At 34.4% G+C, this 13,636-nt stretch overlaps 3 protein-coding genes and 1 pseudogene across 4 annotated transcripts in view; 2 read left to right on the top strand and 2 right to left on the bottom strand.

Annotated features, from left to right (window-relative positions):
• LOC116412938 (uncharacterized) overlaps positions 1-2,668 on the top strand; it is a 44,916-nt gene extending 42,248 nt beyond the window's left edge. The window contains exons 2-7 of one of the 2 annotated variants that reach the window (XM_031909112.2): positions 10-208; positions 1,069-1,137; positions 1,509-1,565; positions 1,659-1,730; positions 1,817-1,953; positions 2,557-2,668. In XM_031909112.2, the coding sequence (XP_031764972.2) occupies positions 10-208; positions 1,069-1,137; positions 1,509-1,565; positions 1,659-1,730; positions 1,817-1,953; positions 2,557-2,569 (547 nt within the window). In that variant the 3' untranslated portion in view covers positions 2,570-2,668. Of the gene's footprint in view, positions 1-9; positions 209-1,068; positions 1,138-1,508; positions 1,566-1,658; positions 1,731-1,816; positions 1,954-2,556 lie in introns of those variants that run through there. The other variant, XM_052893689.1, reaches the window with a different exon arrangement.
• Positions 2,669-2,828: 160 nt separating this feature from the next.
• Positions 2,829-8,874, bottom strand: LOC113509390 (uncharacterized). Its single transcript, XM_026892727.3, is given in 3 exon segments — positions 2,829-7,173; positions 7,176-8,010; positions 8,198-8,874. Coding segments are annotated over 3 exon segments (1,689 nt in total). The 5' UTR covers positions 8,390-8,874; the 3' UTR covers positions 2,829-6,511.
• LOC113509495 (putative nuclease HARBI1) lies at positions 2,829-13,609 on the bottom strand (annotated as a pseudogene).
• LOC116412937 (uncharacterized) lies at positions 3,883-5,346 on the top strand. Its single transcript, XM_031909111.2, has 2 exons — positions 3,883-4,012; positions 4,188-5,346. The coding sequence occupies exons 1-2, from the start codon at positions 3,885-3,887 to the stop codon at positions 5,344-5,346; spliced, it is 1,287 nt and encodes a 428-aa protein (XP_031764971.1). The 5' UTR covers positions 3,883-3,884.
• Positions 13,610-13,636: the final 27 nt, after the last annotated feature.

The raw sequence follows: 13,636 nt of genomic DNA, 5'->3' as shown, positions 1-13,636 counted from the left end.
TTTTTTTAGTCCTATTGGACGGTCTGCACATCCCTCTCGAGCCCAAATAGAAACTCTATTAGCCTTTCTGGAGGGAAATCCCAGCCTGGCTAAGGAGTTTTCCAAAGTACCTAGTGCTCGAGATGCGACAAGAAAGAAATGGGAGAGATTGACGATGACGTTGAATAGTATAGGAGGAAGTGTGAAATCCTGGAAACAGTGGACAAAGGTTAGTGGAGTAAAATTACTAAAGTATTTCGTGTAATAGAATCATTTGTTCCTAAGCATGTGTGTATGTTTTTGCGTCATTTTGTGTGGATATTATATTTAGTTTATTTAAGTTAAAACCTTGGTGGTGTAGCGGTTTAACACTCGCCTCACTACTGGTGGTCGCGGGTTCGATCCCCGCACAATACAAACATTTATGTTCATAAGCATGTGTGTTTGTATTGGTCTGGGTGTTCTCTATGTATATTTATGTATGTATTTACAAAAAAAAAATATTTAAGTATTTATATCAGTTCTTTAGTACCCATAATACAAGCACTGCTTAGTTTGGGACTAGATGGCGTTGTGTGAAGTGTCCAGGAATATTTATTTATTAAGTTAAAAGACTTTAAAAAAAGTGCAGTGAAAAAAAAACTGCACTTCGCTCTGCGGCGCGATGTAAGACTGGTGGCGGTATTGAGGAGGTGGTGGATCCTAGTGAACAGGAGGAGCGCATCCTCACTTTAATAGGTGGTGATGGCTTTGCAGAAGGTGATAGGCATATAGCAGTTAACCTTTTTCCAGTGAGTACCAGTCTGTTAATACAATATGTTATTGTCTGGCAAGTTCAAGAGAGGGGTTTTATTAGGTTGAACCAATAAGATCTAGATAATAAGAATTTAATATTCGCTTATTAAAATATTTTGCCACTGTAAGAAAAATATTTGTGGACCATAAACTCATTGGATATTAAATTCGAACAAAGAAACCATAGATAAAATAATAGATAATGACATTATAACAATAATCAGTATATTTAAGACCTTATTTCAACAACATTTACCAATTTTACTACTCTTCTGTCTATTACCTAATTTTCAGGGAGAACAATCTACACCTCAGAATGTCCAGTTTCCTTCAACACAGGATACGCAGATAGTTGATATTCCAGTGAGTATGTATATGAATATTAATAATTTTAATATTTGATAGTACATTTTTTATACAAATTCGAATAGTAAACAATCTGACGGCTCACCTGATGGAAAGTGGTAACCGACATAGCACCATGGACATCACAGATTACACTGTAACGTCCATGGTACTTTTCATGCTTTGCTATACCTAAGGCTTAAAATATTACGCCTCCATACTCCTGTAATTATAGAGCTAATCCCGCTCTTCAACGAAACTCAGTTCTGTAAGAATAGTTTCTTGGCGACAGAAACACAAGGGGCAGAGGTATCTACGCAGACGACTTTTTAGTATAAAGCCTGCCTCGTTTAAATAAATATTTATTAAAGTATTGAATATATTTTCAGGAGGCCTCTACAACTAATATCTTGGAAGCAACAAATATTAATATTCCCATATCATTGGTATGTTAAATTAAATTTTATAACAATACTTATTATATTTTATTAAATGTGATAATAAAGACTATTTTGAACTTAAATATTAACTTCTTCCAGTATTCCGAGGCGAATCCAGTTTGTGTTGCTGGAGCGTCATATTTAAGTGATAGACCAAGCCTTGTTATTTCTGTAAGTACCATAAAAGTTAATATTTTTCTACAAGGTACAACCATGCGTAAACCATTTACAAGTACAATCTTGTTTTTGTTGTTTAGGTATCAGTGACTCGAGTAACAGCCGATGTTGATATCCTGCCACCCTCGGCCCCACAACCTCAAGATCTCCAACACGCCCCCACAACTTCAAGAGTTCAACTCGCCAGTTCGCCGCACGCAATCACCACGACGAACAAGTAATTTAGAATACGAGCTATTTTTTTTTATAGAACTTAGAATGGCAAATGAGGATCTATCTTATTGATCTGAGTGGCAACCGTCACACAATGAACTGTGATGTCCGTGGTACTCCTCTTACATTGTTATTTCTAAGGACATAATTGTTATGTTTTGTTTTATCCTATACCTTTAATTACACTGCAATCACAGTTATTTTGGCGGTAGGAAGACGAGTAAAACATATGGTAGATAGGTGCCCATGCAAATGACTTATACGATGTCTCCCTGTAGTAAAGTAATTGTTTACTTTGCTGTCAATACTAATGTTAATTTTTGTTTTTTTTTTTTTTTATAATGGACCGTATAACTATCCCGACTGTTGGACTATCAAAGTTATTACAGAATCATTGCGAGACTATTATTTAAATTTTTGAAACTACTCTATAATGCTAAAAAATATCTTATATAGATTACAAATAGTCTTGTGAAATCATTCTTAATTTTTGTTCTATATTTATAAAATGAAATGTGCATATATGATAATTTATATATTGTAGCATAATAATTCCCCATGTTGTAAGTTCAGCAGTAAGAATTTCATAATAACTATTCTTTTACAGCTCCACGCCGTAGGCGGCGATTGATACCTACACCTGCGTCTCCACCTTCTCAGAGGCGGTCGCAGCTTACCAGCCTCACTGAGCGCTTCCTGAGAGTGGAGGAGCAGCGATTAGAATTAGATAGCAGAAGTGTAGCTGTATCAGAAAATATGGCTAGACTAATGAGGGAACTCTTGCAGCGAGACCAAGATAGGAGTCATGAGGTTAGCCAGAGATTGCTGGCTGTAGGGGATGGTTTAAAATTGTTAACCGAAGCATTAAAAAATAAAATGTTGAGAAAAACAAGGTCTTTTATTTTTATTGTTTTGTGACAAAATGTTTGTTATAGTAAATATATATATTTACTCCCTAAGAGAACGCCATAACTGATTTACTAGCATATCTCTGCTTGATTGACCCATTGCCAACTCGCTCTGAGAGTGGGTCGATGGCAACGACCCGCTGAGACGCGTGCAGTTGCACGAAAATTTGCTTCTTCCTCCTCATCATGACTATCTAGAGTCGGTGCAGGTAAACCAGCTCTATTGTAAATGTTGTGCAGGACACAACATGCTATCACTATTTTTCCGGCTGTATCAGGATGGTAACCGTGGTGCACAAGCAAACATCTAAAACGTCCCTTAAGTCTACCAATAGTTCGTTCGACTGTGTTACGTGTTGTTGCTTATAGTTTATTGTAATGTTCTTCAGGTGTACCCTCAACAGCGTTAGGAATAGGAGTCATCAAATAAGACCGTTGAGCATATCCTGGATCTCCTACAACAAACATTAAAACCGGTTAGGTCAAATCTTTATCATTAGACAGAAGTTAGAATCAACTTTATTTATTTGATCTCACCAAGTAAATATACAGTTTTACCAGCACCTACCAATTCTTCTAAATGGTTTTTTATATCACTATTATCAAAGATAAAACTGTCGTGTGTGGCACCACCATAAGTAGCGTCTACATATTGAGATCCGCATCTGTGTACTGAAAGATAAAAATCTGCATATAATAGACATGATGACAACAAGTAAATTTCATTGAAATTATTTGTGTGTATATTATTACAAAATTCCTAATTCTAAAACTCTGATTCTTTTCATAATTAAAAGCAAGATGAATATAATAATCGATAAAATAAAATCGCTAAATACGGCAATCCGCCATGAAATGTTGAACGCCAATCAGAGCGCATGACGTCACGTTAGAGTTCTTTCTCTTTGTTTACATTTGAATTACTTAAGATAATACACACTCGCTCGCTTTTTTATTAAATACGCCGTTATTGTTTTGTTATTAACTTCAATTTCTTTTGTGTAAATTGATTACGCTAAATTGAGTCATGGAACAAGGATTTACAAAGGCTTCCAGCGCAAATTTACCAAGAATCGACTTGATAATGCTAGGAACGTTTCTGGCATCAAACAAAGACTTTTGTTCAGCAGAATTTAGAAATGTTAAAACTTCCATGTAAGTATTGTGTATCAAACAGTTAATTAATTATTTAAACCATAAAAATAATTCGTTGAAAGCATAGCTATTGTACCTATTTCAGTATAACATTCAATATTACAATTTGAGGTTATGTTTATGTTAAATATTTCTTTTTGCAATTAAATATTTACCATTGCTTTAATTATTTCAGGTCTGCTAGGGCATCTTATGGTGATGATGCTTTAAGCTATGTTCAGGTCAAACGTGAAGGAAATTTGTGCACAATAAAAGCTAAAATCTGCCCAGAACATAAAGTGCATGCCAAGTTGTATGGAGTGTCTTTGGTAGTCGACGAACAAGAAGAAACAGTTAAGTCAGTAGAATGTCATGATTGTGTGGCTTCTCAAGGAGGCTGCAAACATGCCATGGCATTCTTAATGTGGGTTCATCGCAGAAGTGAAGATCCATCTTGCACATCCATAGAATGCTATTGGAGGAAATCCAAACTTTCTAGAGTTGGGAGTACCCTTAAATACATAACTGCTAAGGAATTATCTAAGGGTAGCCCTAGCTTACCATATGATACCGAAGTATTCGAAAAGTTTGTAGAAGAAAGGAAGAGAAGAAGGTTAACCGACTGTGAATTAATGAAATACCAAAAGGACTATGTTTTTGATAGACTTCTAAGTCTATCAATGGACAATTTAGTGTTGAAATATAAAGAAAACTGTTGTGATAAATTTTTGGATAGTGTGATATTTTCTGATGATGACATCAACAATGTAGAAGAAGAAACAAGGGAGCAACATAAAAGTAAGCTTTGGTATGAATTAAGGTATGGCAGAGTGACCGCTTCAAGAGCATATGAATTCAGTAGGTGTAAAACCAGTGACGGCACTCTGATGGCAGTAATAATGGGTGGAAAAATTCCAGACACAACAGCTATGAAACGTGGTAGAATTTTGGAGGATGAAGTGAGGAAAACTGTAAGTGCCAACCTGGAAAAGAAAATTAGAAAATGTGGGTTATTCTTATCTAAAAATTATCCCATGCTAGCGGGTTCACCTGATGGGATCTGTGAAAAAAGTATAATAGAAATTAAGTGTCCTATGAGTCAAAAAACAGTTAAAGTATATGTAAAGAATGGGAAGCCAACCCAAAAGTTTTATGTGCAAATGCAACTTCAAATGTTACTAACAGGACATAAAAAAGGCTACTTCTGTGTAGCTGACTGCAACTACAGTGCCAATAAGAAAATAGATATGGAAATTATGTATGATGAAAAATATGTATCAGATTTTCTTAAGGTAATAGTCCCTTTGTGGAAGGATAATGTATATCCAGTGTTATATAAAAGTGTAATGTTATAAATAAAAACCAGTTTATGTAAAAATGTTTTTATTTGTAGGATAAACCTCAGATGATCTTCACACATTACATACTAATTTACAACACTATATAAATATTCATTTACATTCACTTATATCAATGTTTTATGTTAGACTAGCTCTGTGGTACAGTGGTACACAACTACACAGAGTGACCCGGGTTCAATCCCCGGCCAGGTCAAGATGGAAAATGATCTTTTTCAGATTGACCGGGGTCTTGGGTGTTTATCTATCTTTGTATGTATAAAACTTACATGTCACATTGCTTATCCATGATGGACTCCTAAACTACTGAACAGATTTTGATAAATTTTTGTTACCATTTGTAATATGGACTAACTTAAAAGATAATGTTTTCAGTATTTATTATTGTAAATTAAACATATAGGTATAATGAGCCACAGAAATGTGTGGCAGAGTCAGCTAGTATATGTATATGTTATAAAATATATTATTGTTTAGTTAGTATCCCATAACACAAGTTTATGAATATCTATATATATAAAAGAAAGTCATATTAGTTACTCCACTTATAACTCAAGAACGGCTGAACCGATTTAGCTGAAAATTGGCAGGGAAGTAGTTTAGAGCCAGGAGAAAGACATAGGAGACTTTTTATCCCGTAGGGTAGGTGTAGGATTGATTACTGGGCGGAACGACGTTTGCCGGGTCAGCTAGTATTATTATAATAGTACAGAGCTAAGTTATAGTCATTTCCATACATAACCGTAGTGACTTTAATCAAGTAATTACAGTACAATAAAGCTATCTGTATTTCTGTACTTAAACTGGTTGAAACTTAATATTGGATATTGGTAAGTATGTATGGATTAACAAAATAAATATATATAAACAGTAGGTCATTGTTATATGTAAGAAAAGCAAGAAAGAAAGAAAAATCGCTTTACAAAAACATTGTAACATATTAAACAAATGAGTTTAAGCAAAGTAACAATGAACTTCGAAATAATACTGATTCTTTGTTTAATTATCTGCATAATACAATAACTTGCACTCAAAATTGTACAGTCAAACAGGATTTCAGAAACTGAATCTAACATTATTCTGAAACTGAACTGACATATATTCTTGATCAAGCTGATTGATTTGATCTTACAAGATTCTTTGATCAAACAAACATGTATATTTATTTGATCAAAGAATCTTGTAAGTTAATCAATCCACAGGCAATGGTTATAACATCATCTGGCAATTTGACTAAATTAACATTTACACATGCATGCGGCTTTAACATACAGAATTCACGTAAGCGTCTAATCACTCTCTCCACATGAATCCTTAAGCTTGCAATTTGTTTTGTTTCCCTTGCCTCATGTTTTGATAGCTTTGTACCAGTTGCAACACTTGGAGGTCGTACTAAGTGCACTCCCTGTTTTCTTAAATATTGTTCTACATGTTTGAAACCTCTGTCAGCCATCACACACATACCTGGTTGCAAACACTTTATAAAATCACAAGATTCGACCAACAATGTGTCAGTAATTCTTCCTCCATATCCTGGAGAAATATAATTGATTAGTCCATTAGGAGTACAAGACACAAGATACTTTATCGTATTAGCTTTTTTGTATTCTGACCAGGAGAGAGCCTGGTTCACTGCTTTTGAAGGCTTTTCTATCTCAATTTCTAAGCAGTCTATAATACAAGTTACATTGTAATATTTATGCCTAAAGGCCATAGGCAAATTTTTTCTTATGGAATCTTTATCTAAGACAACAAGAAAAGGTCGCATCAAACTAGCTATTAGTGGTATATTTTTCAGAAATATCTTGCTGGCATATGTCGGATCAATAGAAAATCATCAGAAAGCTCTCTGAAACTACTATTTAATTTAATTTTTTTCAAGCACATTATTATATGGTGTGTGGGAATATTTAACTTTTTTTCAATTAAATCTATAAGGTAGTAACAACTGTTAGGAACTCCAATGTAAGACCGTGGGTTCTTTTTTATTTTCTGCAATGTATATGCCAAGATTCTTGATGCCTCTTGTTTCTTATCGTCTTCAATTAATTCACTGCAGTCTGAAGACGATTTAATTTTTAAAGATGTCACTGATGGTGATTCACTATGTGCTACAGATGGTGTGTATGAAATATCACTGTCAGAATCTGCCTGAAATCCTATTTTCTTGGAACATTTTTGTATGGTGGATATGGATTGCTTGGTACTTGTGATTTTAAATGGTGAAGTAAAAGCAGAACGACAAAAGGGTTTCGATGGTGAAGTCATCTGATCTACTGATTTTATTTCTGTTTGAACAGCTTTACTTCTGAACTTATTTGTTATATACACTTGAATGGATTTATTTACCATCTTAGGTGCATCTTTTGTAGTACTTTCCTGCATGGCTGATGTTCCGGGGGTTGGGTCTTCAAGTTCTAGCTGTTCTGTTGCAACAGAACAAGTTGTAGTTGTTTTATTTTGTAATTCTTGCTCAACTTCTGCAATGACTTCTCTTCTTTGCTTTTTCGCACTATATTTCCTTTCGTTTGAGTCGGAAGTTCGTTTTCTTCTGTCAGGTTGGCATTCAAATTTTGAGGGAACGCACCCAGGTTTCATGCGAATCTGCGACACTGACCCCATCACATGATACTCCATGTAGTTTGCCATATCATTTGGTAACTGAAAATGAAATAAAATACCTTTTTAATAGCTCATTCATTGAGGATTTGATTACAATAAAGTAACAGTGAGTAAGAGAATCATAACCTCCAAAAAGTTTGTATATCAATGTTTACTTCTTCCCATAAAATTAGCTTATAATGAATTTAGCAACAAAATTCTACAAAATAAAAAAGGAAATACTTACGTCAAAGTGAACTTCACAAAAATAAATCTGTGTAGTGGGTAATATTCCTTCCAAATCACGTCTTGCAAGTTCAAGCCACTTCTTTCTTAATTTCTTATCGAAAGGAACGAAAATAAATAACTTCTCAGGAGTTTTTATGGACGTATTAGTACACAGAGGGACGGAACACCACCTATATGCTTTCGAAGTCATGTTTTTAATGTAAAAACTAGTAAAATGTCCAAATTAAATATGAATTAGATAATGTTTACATATACCGAATGTTCCTTGTACTCTAAAGTGACGTAAGCAAGCGACGCCATGACACTTTGACGCGTTTTGGTGCAAATTTTAAATTTATGAATCAAAAATTATTTTTTAAGTACTAAACCTAAATTTTCCGCAGAAATATTATGTTTATTATAATTCATATATATTTCCAAATATTATAGAACAGTTTCTCAAAATTTGTCATCATGCCTATTATTATACTTACTAGCGACTGCCGACAACTTCGTCGGCGTATATATCATTTTAGGTAAATGACATTCTGATATCTAAGCTATCAATAATAGTATATAATTAATATCTGTTTTTAAGTCTTATTATTTCCAAGTTTCCAAGAATTATATAAATTCACTTAATTTAGAACAAATGTTACGACGTTTCTAAATTAGATTAACTTAGGAATAACTTAATATTTTTATTCATACCAATTGAACATTCCTAGCATGATTGCCTTCACGACAATAATAGCGGTCTTCATTTTCTGTGGGTCTAACTATTTTCACAAAAGTCCCATCCACACACCCGATTACTCCAGGAAACTTTTCATAAAATCTAAAATAATACAAAATATTTTTTCTATGTAATAAAAAGATATTGCCTACCTAACAAAACAGACAAATAAAATTATAAAAATTCGTCAAATTTTTACAGTAACATATATTGTTGAGGTTTAGAGAAATGGATCTCATTTGTTAAGGCTTCTATTTTATTTTATTTTTAACTGAATGAACGACATGTTACATTTTCTAACGATTCTAAACTGACAGCTCGTAAGTTGCGTTCCGAAACACAAACATAGATTACATTCATAACATATATTATAAATTTCGATATTATAAAAGGCATTCAATATTATTTATAGTTATAGATTATGAATTAAATATTATTTTATCAAAAGTATTGGTATATTACAAACCGTTCTTTTAATGCCAGCCTCTCCTCTGCATTCTGTGGGAATTTTATATATTTACTTATAATAGTTGGATGATTTAATGTCTCCACTACCTCGCAAATGCAGCGAGATACAGACGGTAGGGACAAAAAAGTATTTATATTTTGCCCTATTATCCTTTGATAACTGCCACTCGCCAAGAACGACAATGTGCACAATAACTGAAAAGAGATAAGTAAATAAGTCATATTATGTGCTTATCTACTATACTTTTTATTATTACTTGATTGTATGGAAAATAACTGGCAGCATAACATAGTACCTAATTAAATGCATCTAGTACCTATTGACTATTCAAATTATTTAAATTAGGTACCTAATAGATAGATAGCTGGATCTTACCTTGATTCTAACGGATAACTCTCGGTGGCGACGTTGTGGTTTCCTAATCAAAAATTTAATATCTTCTTTTAAATGATTTATTAATTCCTCTGAAAGTCTGTACACATTCACATAATCCTTATTTCTATTAAACAATCGCATTGCACGAATTTGTTGAGCTTGACGTCGGCTGTTGTATAAATCTAAAGAGTTCGCTTCTTCTAATAAACTCGACACAAATAATCTAGCCATTTTAATGTATTAGGCAACCAAAAAACTTATGTTTAAATACAATTTATAATATTTTTATAAAATCTCGATCATTCCGTAGGAACTTTATATTTGACAAATGGAATCGTGTGTCTTGGGTGAAGTGAGTATCGAAGTGAGTAGGAAATTCCCTTACAGAATGTCAGTAGACTGCACCAAACGTCAAAATATCACTTTTGAATGTTTGATCCCGCCACCGTACTAATCGTTGTGGCGTTGCAGTCGCAATCGAGTTTTACATAATGCTATGATATAATTTCACTCCAGATTCAGCTATCGAGTTTCGAAATGATGCTTACCGAATAATACTACTGACCAGCACGAGCTCTGACTCGGACTCAGACCCCTTCGGAAACAGATTGTCGGAGAGAAAATCCTCGGCGAAGTCCAGCGCGCCGAGAGGGAGAGGACGTCCACCAAATACTGGTGAATATGTGGGCTTGGCCATAGCAAAGGAGACGTATCTCAAGACCAAAAGAGAAGAAACGAAGCTACACGCTGCAAAGGATGTTGCTGAATTGTTCCGCCGAGCGCAACCCGTTACGACGGGACCTTGACAAAGTGGTTGACGACCACCTCAAGCCCGTGGAATTTGTTGGAACGAGCTCAATAAACTTAAACTTTGTCAAGGCCAAGCTGATCAGTGTCCTGGAAAGACAGGTGTGTCAAAAGGAGCAAAAGAAAGGGACCTCGGCTCCGGCAAAGAAGAATGGGCCACCCAATCCATCCAAACTGCGCGCTCCCCGAACTGCTGCAGTGGTCATCGCACTGCAGCCAGGGCCGCAGAGGGTGGTTACGGCACAGTTCTCAAGGAGGCCAGGAGTAAAATAGACCTTCCGTTACTAAACTAGACTAAAATCTTTAATTAAAGTACAATAATCTAACAAATGAGCTACGTCATTTTCGATGGAAAGAATAGCAAGGGCTGAAAGCCGATCTTGTGTAATAAAATTCCTCAAATGTGTGGTTCCACAAAAGTTCGGTAATTTTGTTTTGATGTCATTTTTAATAAATTTATAATATAAATTATAAATGTCTGGTATTTATGCCAGAATCATACATTTTTTATAAACAAAAACCGTTCTTTTTATCCTCAATATCAGTCCCTAGCCATGTCACATTTCTAAAATATTGTTTTTGTTCGATTGGTTTAAGTACGCCTTGTTGATATTTGAACTTTATTCAACTAAACTACATTAAAAATTACATACCCTGTTGACCGAAACGATTTAGTAAACAATATTAAATATTTTTCAGATTTTTTTCGTAAGAAAAGTAGTGTCATCGATAATTATAGTCAGGCCCTAACCACTCAGTAAATTAAAAAAAAACGCGGCAATCGAGATATGCAAGCGTTTTAAAACCAATGCATTCAAAAGTTGTTAACATGAAGTTAGCCACAAGCGTGGGCTGTCCCGCGTCGGCCATATTGACATTAGTTAGAGCGATCAGTGTCGATGCTGAGGAAACACGTGCTCTGCAAATCTGTCAGGCGCTAGGTGAGTTGTTTTATAAAAGTTAATTAGTTATTCTCTTTTTTGTGTGTATAAGTGATTTGTCTTATGATATTGTTATCTCCAAGTTTCGGTGTTTCTTTTTGAGAGTAAATTACGACTAATTTTTAGTTCTGATTCGTCAATCCTTAGACCATCAGGCTTTTGCCGTAATTGTGACTAGGGACTAATGCAAACACTAGGGACTGACGATCATACTATTTCAAATAGATTCGTCAATTTAGAAACTTTTGTTTGTTATATATGTCGCTTCGAAGGAAAACACCGTTGTCTAAAAAAGAAAAAGCAAAAAAAGTCAGAACAGGAAAAGAAAAAAACGGTGAGAAAAAATAAAAAATTATCCGGTGTTATAAGCAGAGTACAAAGAAAAAGAAAGATATTTACCTCAGAAAAAGGACAGAGAAAATGTGTTAAGGACATGACTCCTAGTGAGCATAGAAAAGTAAAAAAAACTGGATCACTTACTCAGCAGCTTACAGACAAAGTAAAATAGTTGGTAAACATGCTCGTCAATACATAGATTAAAATACGCCACCATCATTTGACGGAGAAAACGAACCTCAGCTTCCAGTAGAAATAAATTACGAGCAAAAACCAAATGGTATAGACATTCTGTGTATTGCTGATTAAAGAAAAGCTGAAGCTAAAAGGAGAAGTATTTTGCAACAGAAGACAAGAAATAAATAACTAAAAAAGAAGAACCATGTTATTACCGAATTAAAGAAAAAAACTGGCTAACGAAAGACAGAAGAACAAAAGACTAAAACACGCTATTAAGAAATTAAAAAAGGCGCTCACGCCCAGAAGCAAAATTGAAGAAATGACGAACGACCCTAATAAGAAGGTAGAATTAGTGATAAAAAACACTGTTTGGTATAATTATTCTGATGAAAATCTTTTTTTTTTTTTTTTTTTTTATACAACTTAAAATGGCAAACAAGCTGACGGCCCACCTGATGGAAAGTGGTAACCGTCGCCTATAGACATGAGCAGTACCATGGACATAACAGAGTATACTGTTTCGCCCATGATACCCCCCATGCGTTGCCATTCCTGAGGACTCAGGTGTTATTCCTCTGTACCCAGTAAATTCACGCCATATCCCACCCTTCAAACCGAAACACAGCCATGCAAACACAACTGCTTCACGGTTGAAATACGAATGGGACAGAGGTACCCACGCAATCGACTTTCGTACAAAGTCTCCCTCTGGTCTTAGAAGAAAAAAAGAATACAAGTACATATTAGGGGAAAAATAATTTGAAAACGAATCTCTCTGGTTCTGTAGCAAAAAGTATAAAATATGGAGGTTAGGAGGCAAAGCTTTAACATACAAAAAGATGGGATTCAATCGTACAAAGTCAACAAAGAAAGGCAACAAGAACAAAGTGACAAGTTTTATGAAGATAATAGCAATAGCCGATGTGCAGCTGGGAAGAAAGAGTGTATAACTCGTAAGAATATTAAAAAACAAAAACGTTTCCTGCTGGATTCCTCGAAGAATCTACACCAAAAATTTTTGTCTACTAATTCAATAATAATTGGGTATTCTTTATTCTGCCGGTTACATCCATTTTGGGTCGTAGAGCCTAAATTTATTGTATTACAAAACATAGACCAAACCTCAACTTCATAAACTAGGAGCTTGAACCTTGGTCAATTAATTACCATAGATAATTATTCCTTCACAAGACAATTCAATAATAAACGTTCTGTTTCTGGGAAAGTTTAACATCTGGCTGTCTTTTCTTGGGTATATAAAATGGAATAGAATAAAGCACGTCAAACGGAATTCGTTTAGGGAATTCCCGTCCCGTGCGAGTAACAAAATTCTATAAAGTTTTCTACTTTTGTGTATAATTGTTACAAAACTAATTAAACATGGGCCAACAAAATAAAAAACGATTTGTAAATTGGACTTCTGAAGAGAAAGTAAATATTTAATTACCTACTACTACGTTTAAACACTTTCTTTGATCCGGAAAAATTTGTGTTGCATAACTAAAGTTATTTTTAATGTTTTAGGAAATACTTCATCAATTAGTCGCACAATCGAGCGCTATTTTAGAAAATAAGTCCACGAAGACTAACATTTTAGCATATTCCTTTTTAAAA

The sequence above is a fragment of the Galleria mellonella genome, unplaced genomic scaffold (genome assembly GCF_026898425.1).
Source record: "Galleria mellonella isolate WM207_F2 unplaced genomic scaffold, CSIRO_AGI_GalMel_v1 utg184, whole genome shotgun sequence".
NCBI lineage: Eukaryota > Metazoa > Arthropoda > Insecta > Lepidoptera > Pyralidae > Galleria > Galleria mellonella.
This window is presented reverse-complemented; position numbering and strand designations above follow the sequence as displayed.

What these genes read in the sequence shown, in the direction of transcription:
- LOC116412937 (XM_031909111.2), top strand. Translation starts at nt 3,885, where the DNA reads ATGGAACAAGGATTTACAAAGGCTTCCAGCGCAAATTTACCAAGAATC. An exon ending in AGAAATGTTAAAACTTCCAT is followed by an intron (nt 4,013 to 4,187) that starts GTAAGTATTGTG and finishes TAATTATTTCAG; the next exon opens with GTCTGCTAGGGCATCTTATG.